This window comes from Miscanthus floridulus, chromosome 8 (assembly GCF_019320115.1).
Source record: "Miscanthus floridulus cultivar M001 chromosome 8, ASM1932011v1, whole genome shotgun sequence".
In the NCBI taxonomy this organism is placed as follows: domain Eukaryota; kingdom Viridiplantae; phylum Streptophyta; class Magnoliopsida; order Poales; family Poaceae; genus Miscanthus; species Miscanthus floridulus.
This window is the reverse complement of record NC_089587.1, coordinates 217,229,291-217,257,057: the sequence shown is the minus strand read 5'-3', so window position 1 is coordinate 217,257,057 and position 27,767 is coordinate 217,229,291. Positions and strand designations below refer to the sequence as shown.

The 27,767-nt window shown below is 48.1% G+C and overlaps 1 protein-coding gene across 1 annotated transcript; it reads right to left on the bottom strand.

Annotated features, from left to right (window-relative positions):
* Positions 1–9,159: 9,159 nt before the first annotated feature.
* Positions 9,160–9,669, bottom strand: LOC136470642 (uncharacterized). Its single transcript, XM_066468412.1, has one exon. The coding sequence runs from the start codon at positions 9,667–9,669 to the stop codon at positions 9,160–9,162; it is 510 nt and encodes a 169-aa protein (XP_066324509.1).
* Between the last annotated feature and the right edge of the window lie 18,098 nt (positions 9,670–27,767).

Genomic DNA, 27,767 nt, shown 5'->3' with positions numbered 1-27,767 from the left:
CCTGCCTCGGAGCAGGGGGCAGGCTTGAAACGGTCTCGCCCAGACGAGTTGGGGCAGGGATCTGGGGATCCGTCCCCAAAACGCTTCCGACGGCTGAGGGCGTCAGCATAAGCTACTGATTCCCCTGTTTTCATCTTTTTTCCATTTCTATTTTGACCTAATGGGTATTACCTTTGTGTAGGTTCTTGCGGACGGGTCACCCCCTGGGGCTGGCGCCCAAAAAGAGCCTCGCCATATAGGTAGGACGGATGGCGCTGCCCGACGTCGCCCCTGTTTCGGGCAGGAGCGGCGCCGATGTTGGGGCCACGTTGGCCGATCTGACGGCGCTTGTGGTGGCGCCCACGCCCTCGGTGGTTGCCGAGCGGGGGCACCTTTCATGGTGGGCGTGGCACAGCTGGCCGAGGGTCAGGTGACGCCGATGGAGGTGGTTGCGACCGCGTTGAGCCAGGCTCAGCCGGACGCCGCTACGGTGGTGCTTGAGGGCGCAGTGCAGTCCGAGCCACCGGGGGCCCAGGTGGATCCGCCCGTGACGCTTGAAGTGGCCCAGATGAAGGAGGGTCCGGTCGAAGGGTCCTCGAGCGCGGCGATGGTGCCACATAGGGTCAGGAGGGAGCCGCCCCCGGTCCCTTTGTCGGGAGGAAGCCGCTCCCCCGCGCGGGGGGAGCCACCGCTCCAGTGGATGGCCACCTAGGATCCGACGTTGGCTCTTTTCTCGCTCGATGATCATGCCGAGAGCATGGAGCGGGAGGGTCTTGACATCGGGATCTCGACCATGCTGGATGCCCTGGACCAGGCCAGAGGAGCCCAGCGTGAAATCGTTGTTCTTACTACCCAGGTACTCGCTTGGTTTTCTTCTTTCTTCGCATGTTCTTGTATTTTCGTATTTCTGATACCAGTATTCTTCCTTTTTAGATTCTTATTGCTCGTAGTCAGAATAAATCCTGATTCCTCTGCGAGCAGAAGGTGGAGTGGGATCGGCTTTCTGAGGAAGCCCGGCTGCGAGCAAATATGGCCGCACAGCTTGCTGCTGCCTAGGAGCGGGAGGTCCAGGCGTGTCAGGACGTGGAGGAGGCCCATGGAATGTTTGAGGATTTGTTGGCGAGGTCAAAGCTGGATGGGGAGGAGATCGCCAGGCTCTGAAAGGAGCGAGACGAGCTGCTGCAGAGGAATGCCGCGGCTAATGAGAAGGTCGGCGAGGTCCTAAAGGAGCTGGAGATGGAGCGGGGCCTCAGGCGGAAGGCCGAGAGTAGGGCCACGGCCCTTCAGCAGAAGGTGGACGAGGACGTCGAGGTGGTCCGTTCTCTCCAGGCAGATCTCGGTGATGCGGTGAGCCGAAGGTTGAGCGTCGAAAACGTCTCTATCAAGCTGGAAAAGGAGCTTGCCCATGTATGAAGGACCCTTCAGACTGAGAGCGATGAGCACGATCTTCTACAAGCTACGGTCGGGGTGGTCCTTGATGCCCTAAAGGTGGTGGAGCCGGTGGAGACCAGCCCGCTCATGGCTCGTGCCGCAGGTATCATGGCTCGGGTGGGCCAGCTTGAGGAGAGTGCTTTTCACGCCAGGATCACCCAGGCCTTCACCGTTGCCCATGCTCATTACGAGAAGGAGATCAACCTAAAGGTGATGAGCGAAGGTTTCCCGCCTACCTATGAGGATGATGAGCTGGAGGCAATTGAGAAGATGGTGGCTCCCCTTGCGAAAAACCTGGCGGATAATCTGAAAGAAATGGTTCTTCCTTCATGGGAGTAGTTAGTCAAATAATTTTGAGCACAACTTATATGTAATATGTGAACAAGTGTCGGTATTTTCGTGTCTGGACGCAGTTTCGTGATTTTGCTTCATAATTTTGTTTTGTTTGATTTTTTGCGATCTTACCAATCTGTTCCCCCGAATCTTGCCACTGGTCTTGATGCGAGGAGATTGTTTCGAAAAAAGGAAGGGAGGTAGCCATACCTTAACCAGCCCCCGAGTAAGGTCCGACCCCTTGCTTTTGCTGGGGTCGGGTGTTACTGGAGACCAGAATGTTTGGATGGAATCCAGGGTCGGCGAAGTCCTTGGATGGCATTGCAATATTCCCCGCCCTGTCTTCCAACAGAATTCCCCAAATGGGGACTCTATGGGCTCAGCAAGGTAGGGCCTTTGAACCTATGTCCCTGTATTGAGCAGCTCGAGCCCCCGGGCCTTGTCAGGGTCTGATAGGGGTCAGCCATAATTTGCGTGTTACCCCGTCCTCGATTTTCGTAATCGGAGGGGCTGAGTAAACGACACTTGCCTCGACAGCTTCGAGTATCACGCTCAATGAGCTCGCTAACGGGTACGTTCATGTGGAATCCGGGTCCATCATTTGCTGATGGGGTCGACAAAGCCCTCTGGTGGCACTCCACAACTTCTTAACCCGCCTCTCGGTAGATGCCCAAGCCGTTTGATAGGCTCAGGCGGCCCGATGGCCTCTCCTCGATGGAGATTCTGTGGGTTTGGCTCGGGGTTTAGAATCGAACGAGAAAATGTTGAGACGTCCCTGTTCGTTTCTGAGCGGGGTCGGGCAAGGCCGCTGGGGCTCATCTCAGTTATTTCTCCCTGGCTCTATTCGGTACGAGGCGGCCTTGAGCCCTTCGTGGGCCGGCCTTCGAACCTCGGCCTACTGTCACCTATATCAAATGAGGCGACGGCCGTTTTGTGACGCGACATGAAGCGTTGGGATGCAACGTTTTGCATATGTAATGTTTGAATGCATAATTTAATCGAAATAAAGGCGGGGTCGGTAACATTACCTTGGTGGCATGAGTGGCGGAAAAGCTCCTACCAGATGGGTTCGGGCCCTGATGTTTGTGACGAGGTTGGAGTAACCTGCATAAGAATCGCTATCCTTTGTTTTTCGTATCTCGGTGGCGGTCCGAGCAGTTCGATCGACTTGGGCAACCTGACAGCTTCTCCTTTGGGGGAGATTCTGTAGGCGGGCCCCTTCGAACCCTTCTTGAGAAGGTAGATGTCGAAGCCGGAGACGCGGGGGGCGTTGAGTATGATTTTTCTGGTGAACAGAAACACCGCAGCTATCGAGGCGTAGGGTCTGCTAGTTCATCCAGTTTTATTCAAAGTTTTATGCCCGTATTTCGCGCCCCTGGTTTCAAGCGTATGGAGGGGTCAGGTGAGGAGGATGTCTAGACTGGTAGACATCCTCGGCAGCCCCCGAGTGATGTTCGTGTCCCCGCCGTTTGATGGGGTCGGAAGCTCGGTAATGAATTTTAACGCTTAAAGCAAGAAGGCAGAGATGCTTATCTTTCTTTGGACATTCATTCGTCGTTTGCTCCCCTTCACAGAGGTCCTGTCGTTGGATCGTTCTGTGGTCCTGCATGGGGAGGCGAAGGGTCATCTGCCCATGTGGGCGCCTTAATTGCCGCGTCCGGAGTGGGTCAGTGGCGGGCCATACCTAGGCAGTATCCCATTTGACCGGGGGGCGCCTCGTCGACCGGGGGGCGTCTCGTCAGTTCCGGCGCGTCCCCTCAAGGGTCTATCAGCATTGATTTTGCATTTAAAGAAGGGAAGGGAGATAGTTTTTCGTCCCAACCTTTCGCCTTTCCTTAGCTGCAGCTCCTCCTCTTTAAATAGGGAGGGGGACGAGAGTTCTCATCCCATCTCTTATTCTGCCTCTGAGCCGCTACCTCTCATTCTTCCTTTCCGCCGGATGCGTCCGTGCGTCGCGGTGGTTCCTGAGTGAGGAAGGGTAATGCCAGAGAGAGAGAGAAACTCACTGATCCGCTCATGAATCCGGAGTGTGATGTCGAGCTAGAGGTCATCCAACGTAGATGAGGTGGTGTGGGCCGCCTTTGCCGGGAAGAGCTTGCTGCCGCCGAAAGAGGAGGAGTACTGGAGGGTGCCGGACGTCGTTCGTTGCATATGTAATGTTTGAATGCATAATTTAATTGAAATAAAGGTGGGTCAGTAACGTTACCTTGGTGGCATGAGTGGCGGAAAAGCTCCTACCAGATGGGTTCGGGCCCTGATGTTTGTGACGAGGTTGGAGTAACCTGCATAAGAATCGCTATTCTTTGTTTTTCGTATCTCGGTGGCGGTCCGAGTCGTCCGATCAACTTGGGCAACCTGATAGCTTCTCCTTTGGGGGAGATTCTGTAGGCGGGCCCCTCCAAACCCTTCTTGAGAAGGCAGATGTCGAAGCCGGAGACGCGGGGGGTGTTGAGTATGATTTTTCTGGTGAACAGAAACACCGTAGCTATCGAGGCGTAGGGTCTGCTAGTTCGTCCAGTTTTATTCAAAGTTTTATGCCCGTATTTCGTGCCCCTGGTTTCAAGCGTACGGAGGGGTCGGGTGAGGAGGATGTCTAGACTGGTAGACATCCTCGGCAGCCCCCGGGTGATGTTCGTGTCCCCGCCGTTTGACGGGGTCGGAAGCTCGGTAATGAATTTTAACGCTTAAAGCAAGAAGGCAGAGATGCTTATCTTTCTTTGGACATTCGTTCGTCATTTGCTCCCCTTCACAGAGGTCCTGTCGTCGGATCGTTCCGTGGTCCTGCATGGGGAGGCAAAGGGTCGTCTGCCCATGTGGGCGCCTTAATTGCCGCGTCCGGAGCGGGTCAGTGGTGGGCCATACCCAGGCAGTATCCCATTTGACCAGGGGGCGCCTCGTCGACCGGGGCATGTCCCGTCAGTTCCGGCGCGTCCCCTCAGGGGTCTATCAGCATTGATTTTGCATTTAAACAGGGGAAGGGAGAGAGTTTTTCGTCCCAACCTTTTGCCTTTCCTTAGCTGTAGCTCCTCCTCTTTAAATAGGGAGGGGGACGGGAGTTCTCATCCCATCTCTTATTCTGCCTCTGAGCCGCTACCTCTCATTCTTCCTTTCCGTCGGATGCGTCCATGCATCGTGGCGGTTCCTGAGTGAGGAAGGGTAATGCGAGAGAGAGAGAGAAACTCACTGATTAGCTCATGAATCCAGAGTGTGATGTCGAGCTGGAGGTCATCCAACGTAGATGAGGTGGTGCGGGCCGCCGTTGCCGGGAAGAGCTTGCTGTCGCCGAAAGAGGAGGAGTACTGGAGGGTGCCGGACATCGTTCATTGCGGCCTCCCCATGGTGGGAGGTGCCTCTCGTTCAGGCGCCGTTGTTAGGGTTGCGGCTGATGATGATGGCGTAGTCCCCGAATGCCCCGGTGGAGGGGCACCACAGTTGCCGGCGTGGAGCTCGACATTGCAGGTGACGGTGCCTTCGAGGACCCTTCAGAGTGGCGGGACGTCACCGATGGAGAGCGTGGTGTAGTGGCCGTAGTAGACGAACTGGCCCGTGCACATGCCCCGGGCGTTGCCGATGGAGAGCGTGGCGTGGTGGCCGCAGTAGTACTTGTAGTAAAGCTAGGCAGAGACTGTAATTGAATAATTTTGTGGGGAAGCCCCCAAGTAAACAGTCCTCTGAATTTACAAGTATGTTGGTCCTTTTTGTGATGAAATCACTTTGTAAGTGGTGAATTTGTGCAAAAAATGAACAAATTTTCATCTTTTGTTACGGCAGACGGCCCTTTAGCTTCCTCTTTTTGTAAAAAAGGTTTTTGTGCCCTTCGACCCTTCCCATGGTTTAAGCCGTAAGAAACTAGGAGTGTGGGTGAAATAATTCTGATCGCGCTGGTGAGCAAAGAGGTCGCAGCCGCAGGGGCGTGGGTCTCCCGCGGTCCTCCCAGTTGTACTCAGAATTTGTTCCCGAGATCTTAGTCCTTAGGACTTTTTTACGAGAAGAATCAGAAAACTCAGAGAATGTTTGCAAATATAACACAGGAAGTTTTTGCAAGCGTACTACTTGTATCACTCATATCAGCCCCTGAGTGAGGTCTGACCCCTTGCTATTTGCAGGGGTCAGATGCCACTAAGGATCGGGGTTTTGTAATGACAAAAAATGATAAGGAAGAGTATGTGTTTATTTAAGGGTAAAAACGACGTAGCTACTCAATGTTCCAGGCGTTGGTGAAGACCTCGCCGTTGATGGTTTTCAACCTATAGGCGCCTAGGTGAAGTACTTCCGCGACGACGTAGGGCCCCTCCTAGGGCGGTGAGAGTTTGTGGCGGTCCTTGTTGCTCTGCACAAGGCGGAGGACGAGGTCCCCGACGTTGAAGGATCGACCTCGTACCCGTCGGCTGTGGTACCGTCGCAACACCTGCTGGTACTTAGCTAAACGGAGGAGGGCGATGTCACGGGCTTCATCTAGCTGGTCCATGGCGTCTTGGTGGGATGTCTTGGCCCCCTGTTCGTCGTATGCTCTGATTCTTGGTGCTCCATAGTCAAGGTCCGTTGGGAGAACAGCCTCAGAACCGTAGACCATGAAGAAGGGTGTGTAGCCAATGGCTCGGCTAGGAGTTGTCCTCAGGCTCTAGAGTATGGCCAGAAGCTCAGTGAGCCAGCGCGCGCCGAACTTGTTCAACCGGTTGAAAATTCTCGGCTTAAGGCCTTGTAGGAGCATGCCGTTTGCACGCTCGACCTGCCCGTTCGTCCGGGGGTGCGCGATGGCCGCCCAATCGATCTGGATGTGTTGTTCATCGCAGAATCGAATGAATTTCCTGCCGGTGAACTGCGTGCCATTGTCTGTGATGACGGAGTTCGGTACTCCAAAGCAATGGATGATGTCGAGGAAGAATAACATAGCTTGCTCGGATTTGATCGTGGATATTGGTCGAGCTTCGATCCATTTTGTAAACTTGTCTATGGTGACAAGCAGGTGGGTGAAGCCCCCGGGCGCCTTCTTGAGTGGCCCAACCAGGTCGAGCCCCTAGACCACGAAGGGCCACGTGATGGGGATCGTCTGGAGCGCCTGGGCCAGGAGGTGAGTCTGCCGAGCATAGTACTGACATCCTTCGCAGGTGCATACAATTCGCTCGGCATTGGCTACTGCGGTGGGCCAGTAGAAGCCCTGTCAGAATGCATTCCCAACTAAGGTTCTTGGTGCGGCATGATGACCGCAAGCCCCACCGTGGATATCGCCCAGCAGGAGCTTTCCCTGTTCGCCAGGGATACAGAGCTGCAAGATCCCAATGTGACTTCGTTTGTAGAGTTTGCCCTCTACAAGAATGAAGGACTTGGCGCAGCGTGCAAGCCGTCGAGCTTCCGTCTTGTCCGTTGGTAGTATGTCACGGAGGAGGTAGTCGAGGTAAAGCGTTCTCCAGTCGTCGGGATGGTCGGACTCCGCCACTGGGTCCTCTTCAAGTGCCATAACCTCGGGGTCGGGTGGAGCGATTGATGGATTGGCCCCTGGGATCGGACTAGATGAGCCATCGTTGGCTTGTTCCAACCCCGTGTGGTGTACCGAGGGTTTGTGTTGATCGCTGGCAAAGACGCCTGCTAGGACTGGCTCTCGGCCGGATGCTGCTTTCACGAGTGCGTCGGCTACTTCGTTGAGGCGCCTTGGGATGTGATTGAGCTCAAGGCCGTCAAATCTATCCTCCAGCCGTCAGACTTCTTGGTAGTATGCCTCCATCTTGGTGTCGTGGCAGCTCGACTCCTTCATGACCTGGTTGACGACCAGCTGGGAGTCGCCTCTGACGTCGAGACGTCGGATGCCCAGCTCGATAGCGATTCGTAGGCCATTGATGAGCGCTTCATACTCTACGATATTGTTTGATGAGGGAAAGTGGAGCCGAACCATGTACCTCATGTGGACCCCGAGGGGAGATACGAAGACTAGTCCCGCGCCGGCGCCCTTCTTCATCAGCGATCCATCGAAGTACATCATCCAGTATTCTTGATTGGCGATTGTTGGTGGCATCTGGACCTCGGTCCACTCTGCGATGAAGTCAGCCAGCACCTAGGATTTGATCGCTGTTCCGGGGGCATAAGTAATGCCCTGATCCATTAGCTCGAGCGCCCACTTTGCGGTTCTTCCTGTAGCATCCTGGCTATGGACGACCTCGCCGAGGGGGAAAGACGTCACGACTGTCACATGGTGTGACTCAAAGTAATGGCGTAGCTTTCTCTTGGTGATGAGGACGGTGTAGAGGAGTTTCTGGATTTGGGGGTAACGGGTTTTGAAGTCGGATAGCACATCGCTGATGAAGTACACAGGGTGTTGTACCTTGAAGGTGTGCCCCTCTTCCTCTCGCTCTACCACTAAGGCGGAGCTGACCACTTGCATGGTGGCCGATATATACAGCAGGAGGGATTCTCCATTGCACGGAGGGACTAGGACCGGCGGTTTAGTTAGAAACTGTTTAACCATGTCAAGCGCCTCTAGAGCCTCAGCTGTCCACTCAAAGTGGTCGGATTTCTTAAGGAGTCGATAAAGGGGAAGTCCTCGTTCACCGAGGCGTGAAATGAATCAGCTGAGGGCGGCAAGGCATCCTGTGATTTGCTGAACCCCCTTTATGTTTTGGATTGGGCCCATTTTTGTGATGGCTGAGATTTTCTCTGGGTTGGCTTCGATGCCGCGTTTGGAGACAATAAAGCCGAGCAACATGCCCCTCGGGACCCCAAAAACACACTTTTCGAGATTGAGTTTGATGCCGTTTGTGCGGAGTTTCGCGAAGGTTTGTTTAAGGTCGGTAACAAGGTGGTCGGCCCGTTTGGCCTTAACTACAATGTCGTCGACGTAGGCCTCAACGGTCCACCCGATGAGGTCCCCGAAGCAGTTGAGCATACAGCGCTGGTAAGTTGCCCCAGTGTTCTTCAGACCGAACGGCATTGAAATGTAGCAGAATGATCCGAAGGGGGTGATAAAAGATGTCGCGAGCTGGTCGTACTCTTTCATCGTGATCTGGTGGTAGCCGGAGTATGCGTCAAGGAAGCAGAGGGTTTCGCACCCTGAGGTGGAATCAACTATTTGGTCGATGTGTGGTAAAGGAAATGGGTCCTTTGGCACGCCTTGTTGAGACTCATGTAGTCGACACACATCCTCTATTTCCCACTTTTCTTTCATGCAAGAATGGGATTTGCTAGCCATTCTAGGTGGTATACTTCCCTGATGAACCCAGCAGCCAACAGTTTCGCTATCTCTTCGTCGATGGCCCTACGTTTTTCCTCGTCGAAGCGACGCAGGCGTTGCTTCACCAGCTTGGAGCCTGGGTGGATTTTTAAGGTATGCTCGGCGACCTCCCTCGGGATGCCTGGCATATCTGAGGGTTTCCACGCAAAGATATCTTTGTTATCGCGGAGGAAGTCGACGAGCGTGCTTTCCTATTAGGAGGAGAGCATAGTGCCAATGCGTACCGTCTTAGCCTCGGAGCTGCTGGGGTCTACGAGGATCTCCTTGGTGCCCTCGGATGATTTGAATGACCCGGTTGTTGTCTTGGCGTCGGGCGTTTTTTCAGCAACCTTCTCCCTGAGGGTGATGAGCTCTTTGGAGGCGACGACCGTAGAGGCGTGATCGCAGCATTCGACTTCACACTCGTAAGCGCGTTGGAAGGAGGTGCCGATGGTGATGACCCCGCGGGGGCCCGGCATCTTCAGCTTAAGGTACGTATAGTTGGGGACGGCCATGAACTTCGCGTAACATGGTCGTCCCAGGATGGCGTGAAAAGCTGGAGGGAACCCCACTACGTCGAAGGTGAGGGTCTCAGTCCTGTAATTAGACCGATCCCCAAAAGTGACGGGCAGATCGATCTGCCCCAGTGGCATGGCCTGCCTACCAGGTACGATGCCATGGAAAGGTGCTCGGACGGGACGGAGGTTCATTCGGTCGACGCCCATCTCGTCGAGCGTTTTGGTGTACATGATGTTGAGGCCGCTGCCTCCGTCCATCAGTACCTTTGTGAGCCGCTTTGGGCCGACGATCGGGTCGATGACAAGCGGGTATCTTCCTAGGTGTGGGATGGCACCCGGGTGGTTGGCCCGGTCGAAGGTTATGGCGGATTCTGACCATCGGAGGAAGGCAGGCGTGGCCGGTTCTGCCGTATAGACCTCACGGCGCGCGACCTTTTGGCGGCGTTTGGAGTCGTAGGCCACTGATCCTCCGAAGATCATGAGGGCGCCATTCAGAGTCAGGAAGGTGTCGTCCTTCTCCTCGATGTCGTCTGTGCGGGGGCAGGTTCCTTCCCCTGCTCCCCTTTGTTGAGGCCCCCGGACAAGTATTTGCGCATGAGGCCACATTCCTTGTATAGATGCTTGGCGGGGAAAGCGTGGTTTGGGCATGGCCCCTCGAGCATTTTTTCAAAGTGGTTCGGAGTGCCTTCCGCGGGCTTTCGGCCACCTTTACGGTCGGCGATGGCCACGAGCGAGTTGTCGCGCCGTTGCTTCTTATTCTTTCTCTTGGCGGGACGGTCGGAGGAGCCTTCGTTGGCGGCCTCATCCCGCCTCGCCTTGCCGTCGGTGTGGTCAAAGACGACTCCGACCGCTTCCTCTTCTGAGGCGTGGCTGGTGGTGATGTCCAAGAGTTCCTTGGTGGTCCGCGGGCCCCTGCGTCCTAGCTTGTGGACTAGGGATTCGTAGGTTGTCCTAGATAGGAAGGCTCCTATCACGTCGGCGTCGGCAACATTAGGGAGCTCGTTGCACTGCTGGGAGAAGCGCCAGATGTACCCGCAAAGGGTTTCATCGGCCTTCTACGCGGCAGTTCTTGAGGTCCCATGGGTTTCCAGGGCGTTTGTACGTGCCCTAGAAGTTACCTACAAAGATCTCCATGAGATCCGCCCAACTTTGAATGGCGTTGGACGGTAGGTGCTCCAACCATGCTCGTGTCGAATCGGCCAAGAATAGTGGGAGATTGTGAATAATGAAGTTGTCATCACTCGCACCACCGGTTTGGCAGGCAAGCCGATAGTCTTCGAGCCAAAGCCCAGGGTTCGATTCTCTAGAATATTTTAGGATGTTGGTGGGCGGTCGGTACCTCGGGGGGAACGCAGCGTTGAGGATGTGTTGGCCGAAGGCCTGAGGGCCTGGCAGGCTAGGGCTCGGGCTCCAGTCCTCGCCGTTGTCGTAGCACCCACCGTGTCGAGGATGATAGCCGCGACGGGCTCCTTCCCTTTCGTCGCCGTGGGTGCGCATGCGGGCGCTGATGGTGCAGCGCATGTCACGGTTGTGGCTGAGACGTTGATGTACCGGGATAGTGGAGCACTGCCTGTTGCCTGGCGGCGTTTGGTGAACGGACGCGTCCTTGGCGGGATGTACCGAGGGCGTGCGCTGGCTGGTGTCGGGTTCGCGTCGTCGAGACAACGAGCTTTTCGCCTGCTACATCGCCGCACGCTCGAGCAACGTGCGAATTTCTCGACGGGCGCGGCAATCCTCAGACGTCGCGGCCTCTGGAAGGCCGTGAAGCAAGGCCATTGCTGTAGCGATGTTCTAGCTTGCCTGAGCGAAGTGAGGGAGAGTCCCATCATTGGTGAGGATCCTCCGATGCACATCACGGGCCGAGACGCGTGCGTGCCCACCGTCTCCGCGGCGCTTGATCTCCTCGATGTTTCGGTACTCCTAGACAAGCTATTGCCTGGCGTCATCGATCTCCAGCTTTTGTGCTCTTAGCTGCTCCATCCTTACGTGAGATGGAGCTGCCGTCTCCACCTTGATCTTGGCGTCAGGGTTGTCTCCTCTCCAGAGATGCTTTGGACATGCCCCTCGGGGGTTTGCGTCATGAAGCATTCTCGGGAAGGGTGATGGCTCCCCTTGCTGGAGTCAGAGCTAGAGGATGACTCTGGTTCCTCCGTGAGGAGCCCATAGAGTGTCTCGGGATCGTGTTCGATTACCACCACGAACTCGTTGTCCGTAGGCGGTTGAACCATGCGTAGTGCTAGAAGGTGGCCAGCGGTCGCCGCGGCGTTGCGGAGACCGAACGGAAACGCTGTTGGGGCGCTTCGTACGGGGCCTTCCGGAAATAGGGTGATGTTGCGCGGGGGCTCCCTGGATAACTGGGGTCCAAGGGAGTAGCCCCGCGAGCCCTCAAGCCTCAGACGGCTGAGGTTGATGGAAGGGAGAGGCTGTGCCGCCATGTGGGTTAGCGCTAGCTCTCCTCCTAGTGTGACGATGAAATCTAGGTCACCGAAACACACATGTGCACCTGGGACCCAGCTGATTGCGTGGGTGGCCATCCGAGGCCTGATTTGGAACGTGCAAGTCCCCTACCTAGCGCACCAACTAGCGGTGTTTCGTACAAGCACCGGCAAGTAAATTTATAGTAATGCACGTTAGGCTCGGATGGTGCGCTAAAGGACACAAGATTTATACTGGTTCGGGCTGAATGTCCCTACGTCCAGTTTGTTGCTGCTCGTGTTATTAGCACCGTGAACGGTTCGTAGTAGGGGGTACAAACAATCAAGAGAGGGACTGGTCCCAAGTCTCTGATGGAAGGGTTGAAAGGAGGTCAAGAGCTTGGTAGCAGCTTGACTGTGTGTGTGTGTGTGTGTCTTGTATTGTTCGGTCAAAAGTCCGTCCCTTTTATGGAGGAAGCGCATCCCCTTTTATAGATGAAGGGGCTGGCTTTACAAGGGTGAGGGCTTTAGGATGCGTACTCTACTTAGTCTTGTGGCTCACGTCTACCCAGCCTGGTTCTTCATTCTGATGAGTGCGAAGGAAGATAAGCGCCTACAATACTGTCGATGTCTCTGTAGAATGTCAGGTTGGTTACAGAATGCTACCCTACTCAGGGTATGGGCCGTAGTACAATGGTTTTGACTTATGAGCCTCCCCTAGCCTTGCTCTGCATGCCTTCTGGTTCCTATGAGTCTTCATCGGAGGGACGCGGGGTCGGGGTCTAGAGTAGCGCCGTGGCCAAGGTCTTCTGTCTTGGTGGACCTGAGGGGTCGGGAAGCGGGCGCCGCTCCCTTGGGTCCATAGCGTGGTGACGGAATATCCGTCGTTCGTGGAGATAGCCAATCCTTTTCTGGAGCGTAGCGGTTATCGTATATCTTCGTCGGGTTCCGTGTCCCAGAGCTGAAGGCGGCGCCTACAACTCTACAGGGCGAAGAGCACGCACCTGTAACATCTTTCGGGCTCTGCGGCGCCCGGAAGGGTCTAAAGCACCTGTCCCATCGTTCCCTGGCAGTACTTTTCCTGCCAGGGCGCAGGGTATGGTCCTTGGAGCCATGGTTGACCCGAACATCTTGTCTTGCCCTGTACCCATCATCATGAGGGAATGGGGAGAAGTTGTCAGGTAAGATGAAACCAGTCTTTAGATATCGAGCAGGGCGAGGCTTGTTCCTGGCCATCAGGTGAAACGGAGACCAATCCCTATCTCTTGGGCGAGACCGACCCCGCCCCTCCAGGGTCGGGCGAGGCGGAGTCTATCCCTCAGCCCTCGGGTGAGACCGAGCCCGCCCCATAGGCGTCGGGCGAGACGGAGACTAGCCCTGAGCCCTCGGGCGAGACCGTGCCTACCCCAAAGGCGTCAGGCGAGACGGAGACTAGCCCTGAGCCCTCGTGCGAGGCAGAGCTACCTCAAAGGCGTCAGGCGAGGCGGAACAAAACTCCTATCATTCGAGCAAGGGACGCTACGGCGCCCTCATCCGTCTAGAAGTTTTTATCGTTCGGTGGTTATTGGTTCCACCTTCTAGGGTATCCCGGTATTAGGTCCCCGACATTAGTCTTCGAGAGCACACTAACATAGGGTAGTGTCATAGCTTTTGTGTGAATAGATACTATCTAAACTAAAATTGTGGTAGGTGACTTGTATTTTGAGTAGGCTAGCACAACTCTTGCTTTGCCTCATAATTGTCTAACCTTTTGTTAAGTGTTGTTGTAGAAATTTTTATTAGGCTATTCACCCCCCCCCTCTAGCCATTAGGACCTTTCAAGTGGTATCGGAGCTGAGGTCACCGTGATTTGAGGCTTAACAACCTTCGGTATAAAAATGGCTCAAATCAACAACACCAAGAAGCCACCCCAATTTGATGGCACAAATTATCCTTATTTGAAGTTAAAGATGACCACACATATCAAGTCAACAAATAGAAAGGTGTGGAAGGTGGTATAAACCAAAATTAAGATTGAAGATCCGGAGAATCCCACCGCGGCCAAAGAAGTGCTTCTCTAAAACAATGATATTGCTCTAAGTGCCATTCATGATGCAATTGATGAGAGAATATTTGAGCAAATCAAAAATATTGAGATGGCTCATGAGGCTTGGAAGAAGTTGGAAGAATCATTTGAGGGCACTCAAGCCATGAAGGGTGCAAAGGCATACATTCTCAAAGAAAAGTTTGCAAGCTTCAAGATGAAGGAGGATGAGAGTGTGCCGGAGATGTTTCATAGGCTTCAAGTGCTTGTCAATGATCTCAAAGCACTTGGAGAAGAGATGAAGGACAAAGACTTCTCCCACAAGTTCTTGAGATGCTTACCTTCAAGATTTGGCATATTAGTCACTATTCTAGTAAGGAGTGGTTTGGACACCATGACACCAACCAAGTATTGGGAGACATCATGACCGATGATACATATAGAGATGAAGATGAGAAGGAAGAAAAAAAGGAGAAGAAAGATGAGAGGAAGAAGAGCGTGGCATTCAAGGCCACATCATCCAAGGGCAAGGCAAAGCAAGAAACATCAAGTGAAGATGATGGCTCATGGGATGATGATGATGATGATGAGAAGATGGCTCTCTTTGTCAAGAAATTTGGCAAGTTCATGATGAAGAAAGGGTACCGTGTTAGAAGAAAGAAATCTTCATTCAAGAACAAGAAAGCGTCAAGAAGGTGATTCAAATGTGGAAGCAAAGATCATCTTGTTGCTCAATGTCCATACAAGAGTGACAGTGATGATGATAAGAAGAAGAACAAGAAGAAGGACAAGAAGAAGGATAAGAAGGAAAAGAAAGAGAAGGACAAGATGACCTTCAAGAAGAAGAAGGGTGGTTCATATCTAGTCACTTGGGATAGTGATGCTTCCTCAAGTGATAATGATGACGATAGTGATGATAACAAGACCACCAAGAAGAAGGTTCTAGCAAGCATTGCTATCAATAAGAAACCTTCTCTCTTCGATTCTTCATCATGCTTCATGGCTAAAGCCACTAAGGTACAAACTTGTGATGATGAAAGTGATGAAGAACATGATGATGATAATGAAAATAAAAATGATAGTGATAGTGATGATGATAAACCTACTAAGGATGAATTAATTGACATGCTAGAAGATGCTAAAGAATACTTTGACATCAAGAGAAGGGAATGCAAAAGCTTGCGTAAGGAACTAAAAGCTCTTAAGCAAGCCTTTAATGAGCTCAATGCATCTCATGAGAGGCTAGAGGAAGCCAATGAGAAGCTTGGCAAAGCTCACAAAAAGCTTGAAAAGGCTCATTCCTCTTTGCTTGATGAGCAAAATAAAAAGAAGCATGCTGATACTTGTGATATAGGTTTAACTTGTGATATAATTGATGAATCACTATCTTTGCCTATCATTGTTCCTTCTACTAACCCTTCTTGTAGTACTTCCACTTCCACCTTATATAGTAGTGATGGTCTCACTTGTGATGCCTCACTAGTGGTTGAGAATGAGAATCTCAAGAAGGAGGTTAACAAGCTCACTCACACTTTGGCTAAGGCCTATGGTGGTGAGGACCGCTTGCTTATGTGCTTGGGTAGCCAAAGAGCTTCTCTCTACAAAGAGGGATTGGGCTATACCCCCAAGAAAGGCAAGGCGGCCTTTGCTCCTCACAAGACTAGTTTTGTGAAGAACAATGGTCGGTTTTGTATTAGTTGTAAGCAAGTGGGTCATAAAGAGCATGAATGCACCAACAAGAGCAAAAATGCTAATGTATCCTCCCTTAAGCTTGATTCATGCTATATGCTTACTAAGGGTACAAATGGTATGAAGGCTAAGTTCATTGGTAAACCATGGATGGGCTCAAAGAAGAAAGCCATTTGGGTACCAAAGAGCTTAGTGACTAACCTTTAAGGACCCAAGCAAGTTTGGGTACCAAAAAGAATTGATTTTCTTTTGTAGGTGAATTACAAAGCCAGAGGAAGGCATTGAGTTCTTGATAGTGGGTGCACTCAACACATGACTGGTGATGCAAGAATGTTCAACTCAATCAACACCAATGGCAATGATGGTTATGATAGTATCATATTTGGTGACAATGGCAAAGCAAGGTCAAAGGGCTTGGTAAGATTACAATATCCAATGACATGAGCATATCCAATGTATTGCTAGTAGAGAGCTTAAACTTCAATTTGCCATCCGTGGCTCAATTGTGTGATCTTGAATTCAAATGCATATTTAGGGTAGATGATGTAGAGATCATAAGTGTAGATGGCTCTAACTTAATCTTCAAAGGCTTTAGATATGAGAATCTATACTTGGTTGATTTCAATGCTAGTGAAGCTAGATTATCTATATGCTTGTTCACTAAGTCTAGTATGGATTGGTTATGGCATAGAAGGCTTGGTCATGTTGAAATAAAACAATTGAATAGATTGGTTAAGCATGACTTGGTTAGAGGCTTGAAAGATATTGTGTTTGAAAAGGATAAGCTTTGTAGCTCTTGTCAAGCCGGCAAATAAGTTGGAAACACCCATCCTAAGAAAAGCATGATGAGCACTAGTAAAGCATTTGAGTTATTGCACATGGATTTGTTTGGGCCAACACAATATACTAGCATTGGTGGTAATAAATATGACTTTGTGATAGTGGATGACTATACTAGATACACTTGGGTATTCTTTCTAGTGGACAAAAGTCATGTGTTTGCAACATTCAAATCATTTGTCAAGGGCATTCACAATGAGTTTGAAACAACCATCAAGAGAGTTAAAAGTGACAATGGTAGTGAGTTCAAGAACACTAGAATTGATAAGTTGTGTGATGAATTTAGAATTAGACATCAATTCTCGGCCAAGTACACTCCTTAATCAAATGGCCTTGTTGAGAGGAAGAATAGAACACTCATTTATATGGCAAGGTCTATGCTTAGTGATTACAATGTGAGTCAATCCTTTTGGGCCGAAGCTATCAACATGGCTTGCTATTGTAGCAACCGCCTCTATTGTTACCTATTGAAAGAGAAGACACCATATGAGCTCTTGAATGGTAGAAAGCCCAACATTGCATATTTTTGGGTCTTTGGTTGCAAATGCTATATCTTGAAGAAAGGCACTAGATTGGGCAAGTTTAACAAAAAAATGTGATGAATGATTCCTACTTGGTTATTCCACTACAAGCAAAGCATATAGAGTTTGGAATTTGGATAGTGGTACTCTTAAGGAAGTTCACGATGTTGAATTTGATAAAACCAAGGGTTCACAAGTAGAGAATGAAAACTTGGAAGATGTTAGAGGCATTCAACTTTCAAATACCATGAAGAACATGGATATTGGTGAATTGAGGCCTAGACAAGTGAATGATGATGAAGATGATCAAGTGCAAGTGCTCTCTAACTCAAATGTGCAAGATGATATAAATCAATCTAGTACAAGTGGCTCTCATGACAATGAACAAGATCAAATGGCTAGTACATCATCTCAACTCAATGATCAAGCAAGTGCAAGCAATCAAGTTCCTATCCTCCAACCAACCAATATTACAAGGGATCATCCATTAGACACTATTATTGGTGATATTTCAAGAGGTGTTCAAACAAGATCAAGATTGGCTTTATTTTTGTGAGCATTTCTCATTTGTGTCATCCATTGAACTAAAGAAGATAGATGAAGCCTTAAAGGATGTTGATTGGGTGAATGCTATGCATGAAGAATTAAATAACTTCACAAGAAATCAAGTATAGGAATTAGTAGAAAGACCAAAGGGACACAATGTAATTGGAACCAAATGGGTCTTTAGAAACAAGCAAGATCAAGATGGGATAGTAGTAAGAAACAAAGCAAGATTGGTAGCACAAGGCTATACACAAGTTGAAGGTCTTGACTTTGGAGAAACATATACCCCAGTTGCTAGATTGGAAGCAATTAGAATCTTGCTAGCCTATGCTTGTGCCCACAACATCAAGCTCTATCAAATGGATGTTAAGAGTGCATTTCTCAATGGTTACATCAATGAAGAAGTATATGTTGAGCAACCTCCCGGTTTTGAAGATGATAAGAAGCCCAACCATGTGTACAAGTTGAAGAAGGCATTGTACGGCTTGAAGGAAGCACCTAGAGTATGGTATGAGAGATTGAGGGACTTCCTACTCTCTAAAGGGTTCATGATGGGCAAGGTTGACACCACTCTTTTTATCAAGAAGATTAGAAAAGATCTATTTGTATTGCAAATCTATATTGATGATATCATATTTGGATCAACCAATCAAGATTTTTGTGATGAGTTTGGAAATATGATGGCTAATGAGTTTGAGATGTCCATGATTAGAGAGTTAAGTTACTTCCTTGGTCTTCAAATCAAGCAAATGAAGAATGGCACATTTGTGAGTCAAGGCAAGTATATCAAAGACATGATCAAGAAGTTTAGAATGAATGATAGTAAAGCTATTAGTACACCAATGGGGACAAATGGAAACTTGGATAATGATGTAAGTGGCAATATGGTAGATCAAAAATTATATCGGTCTATGATTGGAAGCCTACTCTATGTGACCGCATCAAGGCTGGATGTCATGTTTAGTGTATGCATGTGTGCAAGATTTCAAGCATCACCAAGAGAAAGTCATTTGAAGGCTACAAAGAGAATATTGAGGTACTTAAAGCATACACCAAATGTTGGCTTGTGGTATCCCAAAGGAGCAAAGTTTGAGCTAGTTGGTTACTCCAACTCGGATTATGCGGGATGCAAGGTTGAAAAGAAGAGCACCTCGAGCACATGTCAATTGTTGGGAAGATCACTTATTTCATAGTCATCAAAGAAGCAAAATAGTGTTGCATTATCAACCGCCGAAGCCGAATATATATCCGCCGGTAGTTGTTGTGCACAAATTCTTTAAATGAAGGCTACCTTGAATGACTTTGGAATCAAGTTCAAGAAAGTGTCATTGCTATGTGACAATGAGAGTGCAATCAAGCTAACCAACAATCTGGTTCAACATGCAAGAACAAAGCACATTGATGTCCGCCACCATTTCATAAGAGATCACCAACAAAAAGGGGACATTTGCATTGAGAGTGTAGGCATCGAAGATTAACTTGCCGATATATTCACCAAGCCATTGGATGAGAAAATGTTTTGCAAGCTAAGGAATGAGTTGAACATATTGGATTTCTCAAATATGTGTTGATGCACCTCCCACTTATATGGCATGCCTCTCCTTCGAGCAATCCAAGGTAAAAGTTGATTGGCATGACATACATCCTTGCTAAGGACATGTTTAGTGCATCTAGTCATCTCTCCATTTTATTAGGCTCATTCATGAAAATCAAATGAATTTGATGTTTATATGGTATCACTATTGCTTCTATGCTTGACTTGATCTAGTGATAGCATATGACATGTTTGTGGGCTTGTAAACCTAGTGTTTAATCTAGAAAATGAGCTTTAAGTGTTTACCTCAACATGGTACAAGATAACCCTTATTTGGAGGTGTGAAGAAGCTTGTCCTTGGATCAAACCGAGTTAAATATCTTTGGCAAATGATCTAGATTGGACAAAATTTGGAAAAATGATCCTCACCCCATTGATTGACATTGATAATCCTAACCTATCTATTTTTTAAAACCTTTGTGGTCATTGATGACAAAGGGAGAGAAATAGTGCACAAAGATAGCAAATAGACATCAAAGGGGAGAGAAATAAAGATATAACTGATAGGGGGAGATTTTGACATAGGGGGAGAGATATGACAAAGGAAAAGAATCAATTAAAATTTTGAGCACACAAGTAGGGGAGCAAGCTCATGAACTTGTATGGTACATTTGAATGTGCATTTCATATATTTGCTTGCATGGCACAAGTTTTAAATTTTAAATATTCATGCTTGCGTGATGAATGATAGTTGTAAACATGAATGATGAAATGAAAATCTAGCATGCATAGGTTTACACACAAGTGGTATCATTTCCAAGTATTATCAAGTGATATCTATTCCAAATAGATTTTCAAGTAGTATCTTTTACAAAGTTTTTACAAGTGGTATCTAGCTATCCTTCCGAAGTATTTTTCAAGTGGTATCTAGCTAACCATGGTGCTAAGGATGGTATAATGGTGCACTCCGATTGGTATCACTTTCAAATGTCTATCTTTTATACCTTAGCATCATTTGGTAGACATTGTCTCCTATATTTCCTATCTAATCATATGTGCAAGCTACAATCCAAACTCTTAGCACATATGTAGGAGGAGCAATTGCTACCATATAGAGTTCATGAAACTTGTCCATATCCTTTTACACATGGTAAATATGCTTGAACAGGCAACATGGATTTAATTGAATTTTAATTCATATCTTTGTATAAGGGTTGTCATCAATTACCAAAAATAGGGAGATTGAAAGCTCTAGTTTGGTTTTGGTGAATTGATGAAACCCTAAGTGCTAACCTAGTTTATCAAGTGATCATGAGATAGGTAGCACACTCTAAGTAGTAAAGCAAATGAAGATCATAGCATGATGATGATGATGGTATGGTGATGATCAAGTGCTTCGACTTGGAAAGAAGAAAGAGAAAAACAAAAGGCTCAAGGCAAAGGTATAAATTGTAGGAGTTATTTTATTTTGGTGATCAAGACACTTTAGAGAGTGTGATCACATTTAGGTTTGATAGCCGTACTATTAAGAGGGGTGAAACTCGTATCAGAATGCGGTTATCAAAGTGCCACTAGATGCTCTAACTCATTGCATATGCATTTAGGATCTAGTGGAATGCTAACACCCTTAAAAATGTTTGTGAAAATATGCTAACATAAGTGCACAAGGTGATACACTTGATGGTTAGCACATTTGAGCAAGGGCAAAGAAGATAGAAGTGAAAAGGAGTAAGTGTCGCTGGTTATACAGTGACCGGACGCTGGCCTCTGGGGGACCAGCGCGTCTAGTCATGTGTAGCAGTGAAGACTCTAGTGTCGGTTCTTGACCGAATGCTAGGTCACTCAGCGACCGGACACTAGAAGGATGTGTCCGGTCGTGTTGTCAGACAGCATAGACAGAAGTCAGTGTCTAACCGGACGCTGGCAGGGTCTGGTCAAGCATGACCGGACGCGTCCGGTCGGCAAAATACGTTTCTAGAACCTTACTAGAAATGACCGGACGTTGGAGGCTTAGAGTCCGGTCAGTTGTAGCAGAGTGTTCGATCAACAGATGACCATTGAGATCAGACGACTCCTGTTGAATGCAGTGTGACACGTGGCTAACATCGGGCGACCGGACGCTAGGTCTAGAGTCCGGTCAGTATGACCGGAGCGTCCGGTCACCCCGCGTTTTACCCAGTGAAGGGGTACAACAGCTCTATTTCGTGGGGGCTTCTATTTAAGCCCCATGGCTGGTTCAAGCTCATACTCTTAGCCATTTTCATTAACATAGCAACCTTGTGAGCTTAGCCAAAGTCCTCCCACTTATCTCCATCATTGATTTATCATCTTTGTGAGATTGGGAGAGAATCCAAGTGCATTGCTTGAGTGTTTGCATCTAGAGGCACTTGGTGTTTGTGTTTCACTATGGGATTCACTTGTTACTCTTGGTGGTTGCCGCCACCTAGACGGCTTGGAGCAGCGAGGATCGTCGAGTGGAGGGTGGTGATTGTCTCCGGCTCCGATCATGGTGATTGTGAGGGGTTCTTGACCTTTCCCCGGTGGAGCGCCAAAAGGTACTCTAGTAAATTACTCGTGGCTTGTATGATCCTCATCTTATGTTGGTTGTGTGGTACCCTATTGAGGGTTTGGCGTGTGATGCCAATTAGCGCGTGAACCTCCAAGTGAGTGTATCACCACAACGAGGAGTAGCTTACCGGCAAGCAAGTGAACCTCGGTAAAAAATCATTGTGTTCATCATTTGATTCCGAGGTGATTGGTCTTCATTGTTATTCTCTCTTGTGATTGATTGGTTCCTTCATCTACACGACAGTATAACTTTCTTGATCACTCTCTTTACATTACCGCAAACTAGTTGTCAAGCTCTTTAGTGTAGTTAGTTATGAGAGCTTGCTTGCTTGGTTGGTGTGGCTCTTTAGTTAGACTTCGAGAGCACACTAACATAGGGTAGTGTCATAGCTTTTGTGTAAATAGATACTATCTAAACTAGAATTGTGGTAGGTGGCTTGTATTTTGAGTAGGCTAGCGCAACTCTTGCTTCGCCTCATAATTGTCTAACCTTTTGTTAAGTGTTGTTGTAGAAATTTTTATTAGGCTATTCACCCCCCTCTAGCCATTAGGACCTTTCATGAGCTCATGCCGCATCCACGCCATGTAAGCAGCCACATCAACGACACACAGAAAATGACCCTGGACCTCAGCGCCAAAGCAATTGGCGCCGAGACGTGTTAGCTCGGCGTCAATTGTCACGGCGTCGAGGTGAGGGTCTATTTTTGAAAGGATACTGCCAGAGGCGTATTTGTGAAAATCTTTCAGAAAAAGGGCTGAAAAACAAAAAAATCAGGAGGTCAACGTAAGGACACGGCTTCAGTTTTGTAAAGTGGGGCTATAGCACGTAGCATGTGCTCACTTGCCTGGCTGGCTCGGTGCCAAATCAAATAGCCCCCTGCACCGATCCGTATTGCACCTGCCCTAACCAACAATAGGAGGCTACTATGGTGCCGATTCACAGGAGGCACTCTGCAATGATCCATATTGCACCTGCCCTAACCACAGGAACAAGGGGCCTCCGCCGTCACCCCCGCCACCACCACCATCAACAATGGGAGGCTACTGTGGAGAAGGTGCAACATAATTTACTATGTGGCCACACTACTAGGACGACCATATCTTATTCACATGGCACATCCATGTGTTTGTTGTTTGGTTTAATTACCTAAGGCATGTTAGGTTTAGTCGAAGAAACTCTGTACCCTAGTTCGATACATGTTCTCACATGCCATTTCATGTGTTTTGTGTGTTGAATTATATAATGTCCTACTTCGTTAGGTTTTGTTTGCAGCATGTGATCACATTTCACTACGTCCGTGATATTATACTGAATATTATGACCACAAATAATGAAAACAACTACATAATAAAAATCTAATACTATGCAACATTAAACAACACAATAATACTAGAAGTACGTGTCGACAGTAGACAACATTGTTCATGAATAAACCATAGAACTAGCAAGTCATGGAGACTACTGAGTGCAACGAGGCCACGTTCCCTTCCTTAGGGCATCGGGATTCTCCTCCATCGCTGCTTTCGCTCGACGTGCACGCTCAAGCTTCTTCTCCCTCTCCTCCCTGTACGTAGCAACACACCTCCTTTCTTCCTCTTCCTTATGCTCCTTTTTTGCAGCCTCCTCTCGGGTCTCTTCTCCATCATCTTCTTATCCTCCGCCTCCCACCATAATAGTTTCTGCATCCATTCCTTGTCTTCAGGCTTGATCTTAGTGTCGATCCACTGCTCAAAATCACAGAGCGGTGGAGGGATCTGCAAAAAGTGCAATTGTTACAAAACAAAAAAATCATGCAAGATGTCATATGACACAAACATCAATTCCTCACTATCTTGTTAATGCGGCGCTAACGAAGTGTAGTCTCAAACACAAAATTGGAACACATCCAATACCTCTGCCTATACGTGTCCTCTTCATCAGACTTGGCTACCTTGCAAGGATCGCCGTAAAAGCACATGGGCACTAGAACACCACTAGGCAGAGGCAATGGGTCGAAGGCATTTCCGGTCATCCAGCCATAACTATAATTTAGCCATTTTTGTTCTAAGAACCAAAAGCAATTAACATTAAATCCTACACCTAGGGTTTCCCATTTGATCCACAACAATGAACCCATAACATAACAACGTGTGATGAGGTTACCTTGGTTTGCTAGCTTTTCCACGCCTTGGCATCCTACGATTGTATAATATAAATATTAAAATTGCATGAAACCCTAAGTAATGACGATTCTTAAGTTAAAAAATCCGACTAATATATACCGAATCGATGTGAAAAAAAACTAGGAGGGAGCGAGGATACCTTGCTCTCGAAGATCTACGGATCAAATCAAAGTTTCCAAGGTCCAATATGCCGATTTGTGAGGTAGGGCGAAGTGGGGAGAGGAAAAACCCGAGAGGGAGGAGAAAGAAGAGGAAGAAGGCTCGGGCAGGAAGGTTGGGGCCGGATTAAAACACCACCTCGGCGCCAAGATCTATGGCGCCAAGCTCGGCACCAGGATCTACGGCACCGAGCTCGGCGTCAAGATCTACGACGCCAAGCTGCCTGCCAAGTCACCGCCATGTTTGTGTCGAGCCCAAGACCTAGGCGCCAAAATCTATGGTGCCAAGACGTGTAAGCTCGGCGCCAGCAACGATGGCGCCGAGCTAAGGGTCTAGATTTTGAAATCATACCTCCAGGGGCATATTTGTGAAATTTTTTCAAAAAAGGGCTAAAAACAAAAAATTCGGACCGTCCGGTTGACGCTTCTCAGTGAAGCAAGCAGCAGGCTCTCACGAGAAGCAAGTGGCATGGGCCGATTTTGATTTGAACCTGGCTTGGGTTCAGGTTGGACTGGCCAATCTTGATAGATGTCTCTATCTCTATCTCTATCTCTATCTCTACCGTCTTTATCTCTTCTATCTATCTATAACCTTTAAAAAAGATCTATCTATCTATCTACAACTAAACCTATATACAACTAAATTCTCACACCTAATAGGCTCATGGTCAGGTCTGGCGGTGCATTCTGATGTGTGCTTTGTTGTGCAATCACGAGCCAGAAAGGACAGTGCACCTTTGCATTCAGTCCCATTTGGCGAATGAGATTTGTATGCATCTCAAAATCTAGGCTAGTCAGGAGATTATGCTCCTTGGCCCTGTTTTCAGTACTACTTCGACGGTACTTTTCAGCGAACGAACAGTGTTTTTCTCTCACAATAAATCAGCATAAGCTAAATTTTAGCGAAACGAACAGGGACTGGTGTTTGGCTTTCTTGCAAAGCCACAATGCAAGACAAAGGAGAACAATTGTGGTGACGCTAGTATGCATCTTAGAACATTTTAAAGGAGAGAAAACGTAAGAATCTTTAAAGATGAACTTAACTCACCGATGTAAGTTTTTAATGTGATAAGAAATGGCTCTTAGGAGAGTTGCTTGTGGGCTGCCTTGCATCCATGGCTTTAGCTAATCAGGATCTTGGTTACTATGTTAGTTAATGTAATAGGAGTATAGTATCACAATGTGCTGAATTTGCTTACTCTTCTTCTTAAAATGATATGTAGTGCTCCTGCAAAGTTCCAATAAAAAATGAGCATAAAGGACATGCCTACATGAACATGGCGAGGCATTTCATGAATAATGTTGAACTGGGCATCGGTTCCCTGTTTCACAAAATAGGAAACCTACGATCACGTCTCATATCATCTTTCCTGTGACTGACCGCCTTACAAAAAATAGGCAAAACTGCATCTAATCACCCACAATTTTCTCTTTCCTTTTGTTTCTTTCCATCTCGACCGTGGTATACTCTGAACACAAATGTGAAGCCACTGTCAAGCAACTACGTCCACCACAAAACCATCATCACGACTATGTCGACCACACACCAAAACAACATGTCAATTATCGATGGTCCTCTTCTCCTCTTTGGATGTCCCCCATCTGATCTCCCCTATGGTCATCTTCGCTATATTGATTCCAACATGCCTATGTGGTGTCAGGACAATATTCATGTGTATTGTCTACGAGTTGACAATGAAACAGACAGAGTGCATCTGAATCACACATCTCTACCTCCACCTGCATGTTCGTCCAATGAGGTAGGAAGACATGTGTGTTGCATGTGAAAAGCATATAGTCCCCTATTTGGGTTTTGATAAATAATAACACACTTGTGGACTAAGAATTCATGTGAGGAATGAAGGTTACAAGGTAAGGACCACAAGGATGCTTTGAGCAAAACATGGGTGCCACCGATAGCATGGATGGATGGAGAAGAGCTCAAGGCAAAGGTATATGATAGAGGTTTATGTTTCATCGGCCATAGGTGATTAGAGAAGTTGCCACTACGTGAGGACTAATAATGTATATGTGTTAGATCTAGTGACGCAGTGAGGAAGTAAGTGCAAACCTTTGAGAAACATTTAAAAATGCTAGCTTAGTACTAAAGATGTTGTTATTCATGTAGGAGTTTGTTTGAAGTTAGTGCTTTTGAAAAAGGTTAGAGAGAGAGGCTTGGTGGAGTGATTTTATACCTACCAAAAAAGTCCGGTGCCTATCAGAGGATAGCCACCGAAGCTTATGCTCCCCTGACCGTTCAGTTCCGATCATCGTATTCGTGGTGTAAGGCTTCGTCTCGTGAAACTCTGCCTCCTAAGGTTCTAGGCATCGGAGTATAGGGTTCGCAATTTCAGTAACAAGTATACCGTATACCTATTGTTTCAGTGCCATCAGAGAAAAGGGCACCAAAGAATAGTCCCTCACACGTGGCAGCAACCGACTCGAAGGCAGTGCGCGGGAGGTTTCATAGTGAGTCACGGGAAGCTCCAATGAGGACCACCGAAAGGTTTCGGTGCCCCTGAAACAATACTGCATAGGGTTTTGAACCGTCAGATTTCTTAAGTTGTGAAGCACTAGAAGCTTCGCCGCGGTAAATCGTCTACATTGTTTTTCAGACACAAAAAGTATCTGTGTGGGCACTAGATTTCCTTGATTCCAACAAAGAAGCTGCACTAGAGTAATGGCCATGCAATGGCAAGTTTAAACTAATCGTTGGGGGCTCCGGGATGCAAAACTCCAGTGCCTCTCGTCGGAGCTTTCCAGTGAGGATGTGCTCGACCCATTGAAAGGGTATAATGGATAGTTTCTAATGTGGTTTATAAATAGAGTGCGTGTCCAAGTCTTAGACCCACTCTTGGCACTCCTAACAAATACACGCACTAACTATAGCTCAAGAAAACCCTCCAATCACGTTTTCTTAGTTGAGATTGCGTCCTTGAGAGATTGGAGACGTATGATCTAGTGCATTTACTTTGAGAGTTAGCATATAGTGACACTGAGGCTGTGGGATTCTTATTATTCTTGGCAGTTGCCACCACCTAGACAACTTGGAGGCAGCAGACTCTGTCGAGCACTCATTAGAGATTGTTGAGGACCGGAGCTCCTGAGGTTGATTGTTTGTAAGAGGCTCTTGTGCTCATCCTCGTTGGAGATTGATGAAGAGCAACTCTAGTGTCGGGGCTTGAAGAGCATCTTGTGATCGAGCCAGCCGAGAAATCAAGCCCTCAAGTGAACGAGGCAACCTTGTGGCCTATCCGGTTTTACTGCCTAGCTCAAAATAATTGTCAACGATCTCTTTTTGCTGGATTCACCTAGACGTTGTTACATGTTGATATCATCTTACGCTGCCATATTCTTTTTTCCCATGTATTTGGTGACTAGATTAATAAGATGAAAACACGCATCGTATTATTGTTGGAACATATTGGGCAATTCGGCTAAGCCGTACTGATGCGTTTTTTAGTAAAGCTCAGGCAAATCTCCTATGCACGTCAGTTTTAGCGGAATACACCGGCTTGTTTTTGGTCTTCGCTGCCATGCCAACGTTTTGGTTTTCAGAGTATATGGATTATTATCCCGTGGTGGAAGCTGTAATAACCAACGACGGCTCTGTGCATTCTCAGCTGCTGATACAAACGACCAGATAACTTTATTACGGAGTATTTCTTAATAATCTAGCAAAAAAAGAGAATTTCATGTCGATCGTTTTATTGCCTGCTTTTGCTTGTTTTGTTTTGTTATAAAATGGCGCACAGTTCAGCACTTCACGTTCGAGAATCGAGACACTGATTTGTGAAGACGAAGTTGCCGAATGCCGAACAAAGCAAGCGGGCACATCACGGAAACGGA

What these genes read in the sequence shown, in the direction of transcription:
- LOC136470642 (XM_066468412.1), bottom strand. Translation starts at nt 9,669, where the DNA reads ATGGGCGTCGACCGAATGAACCTCCGTCCCGTCCGAGCACCTTTCCAT.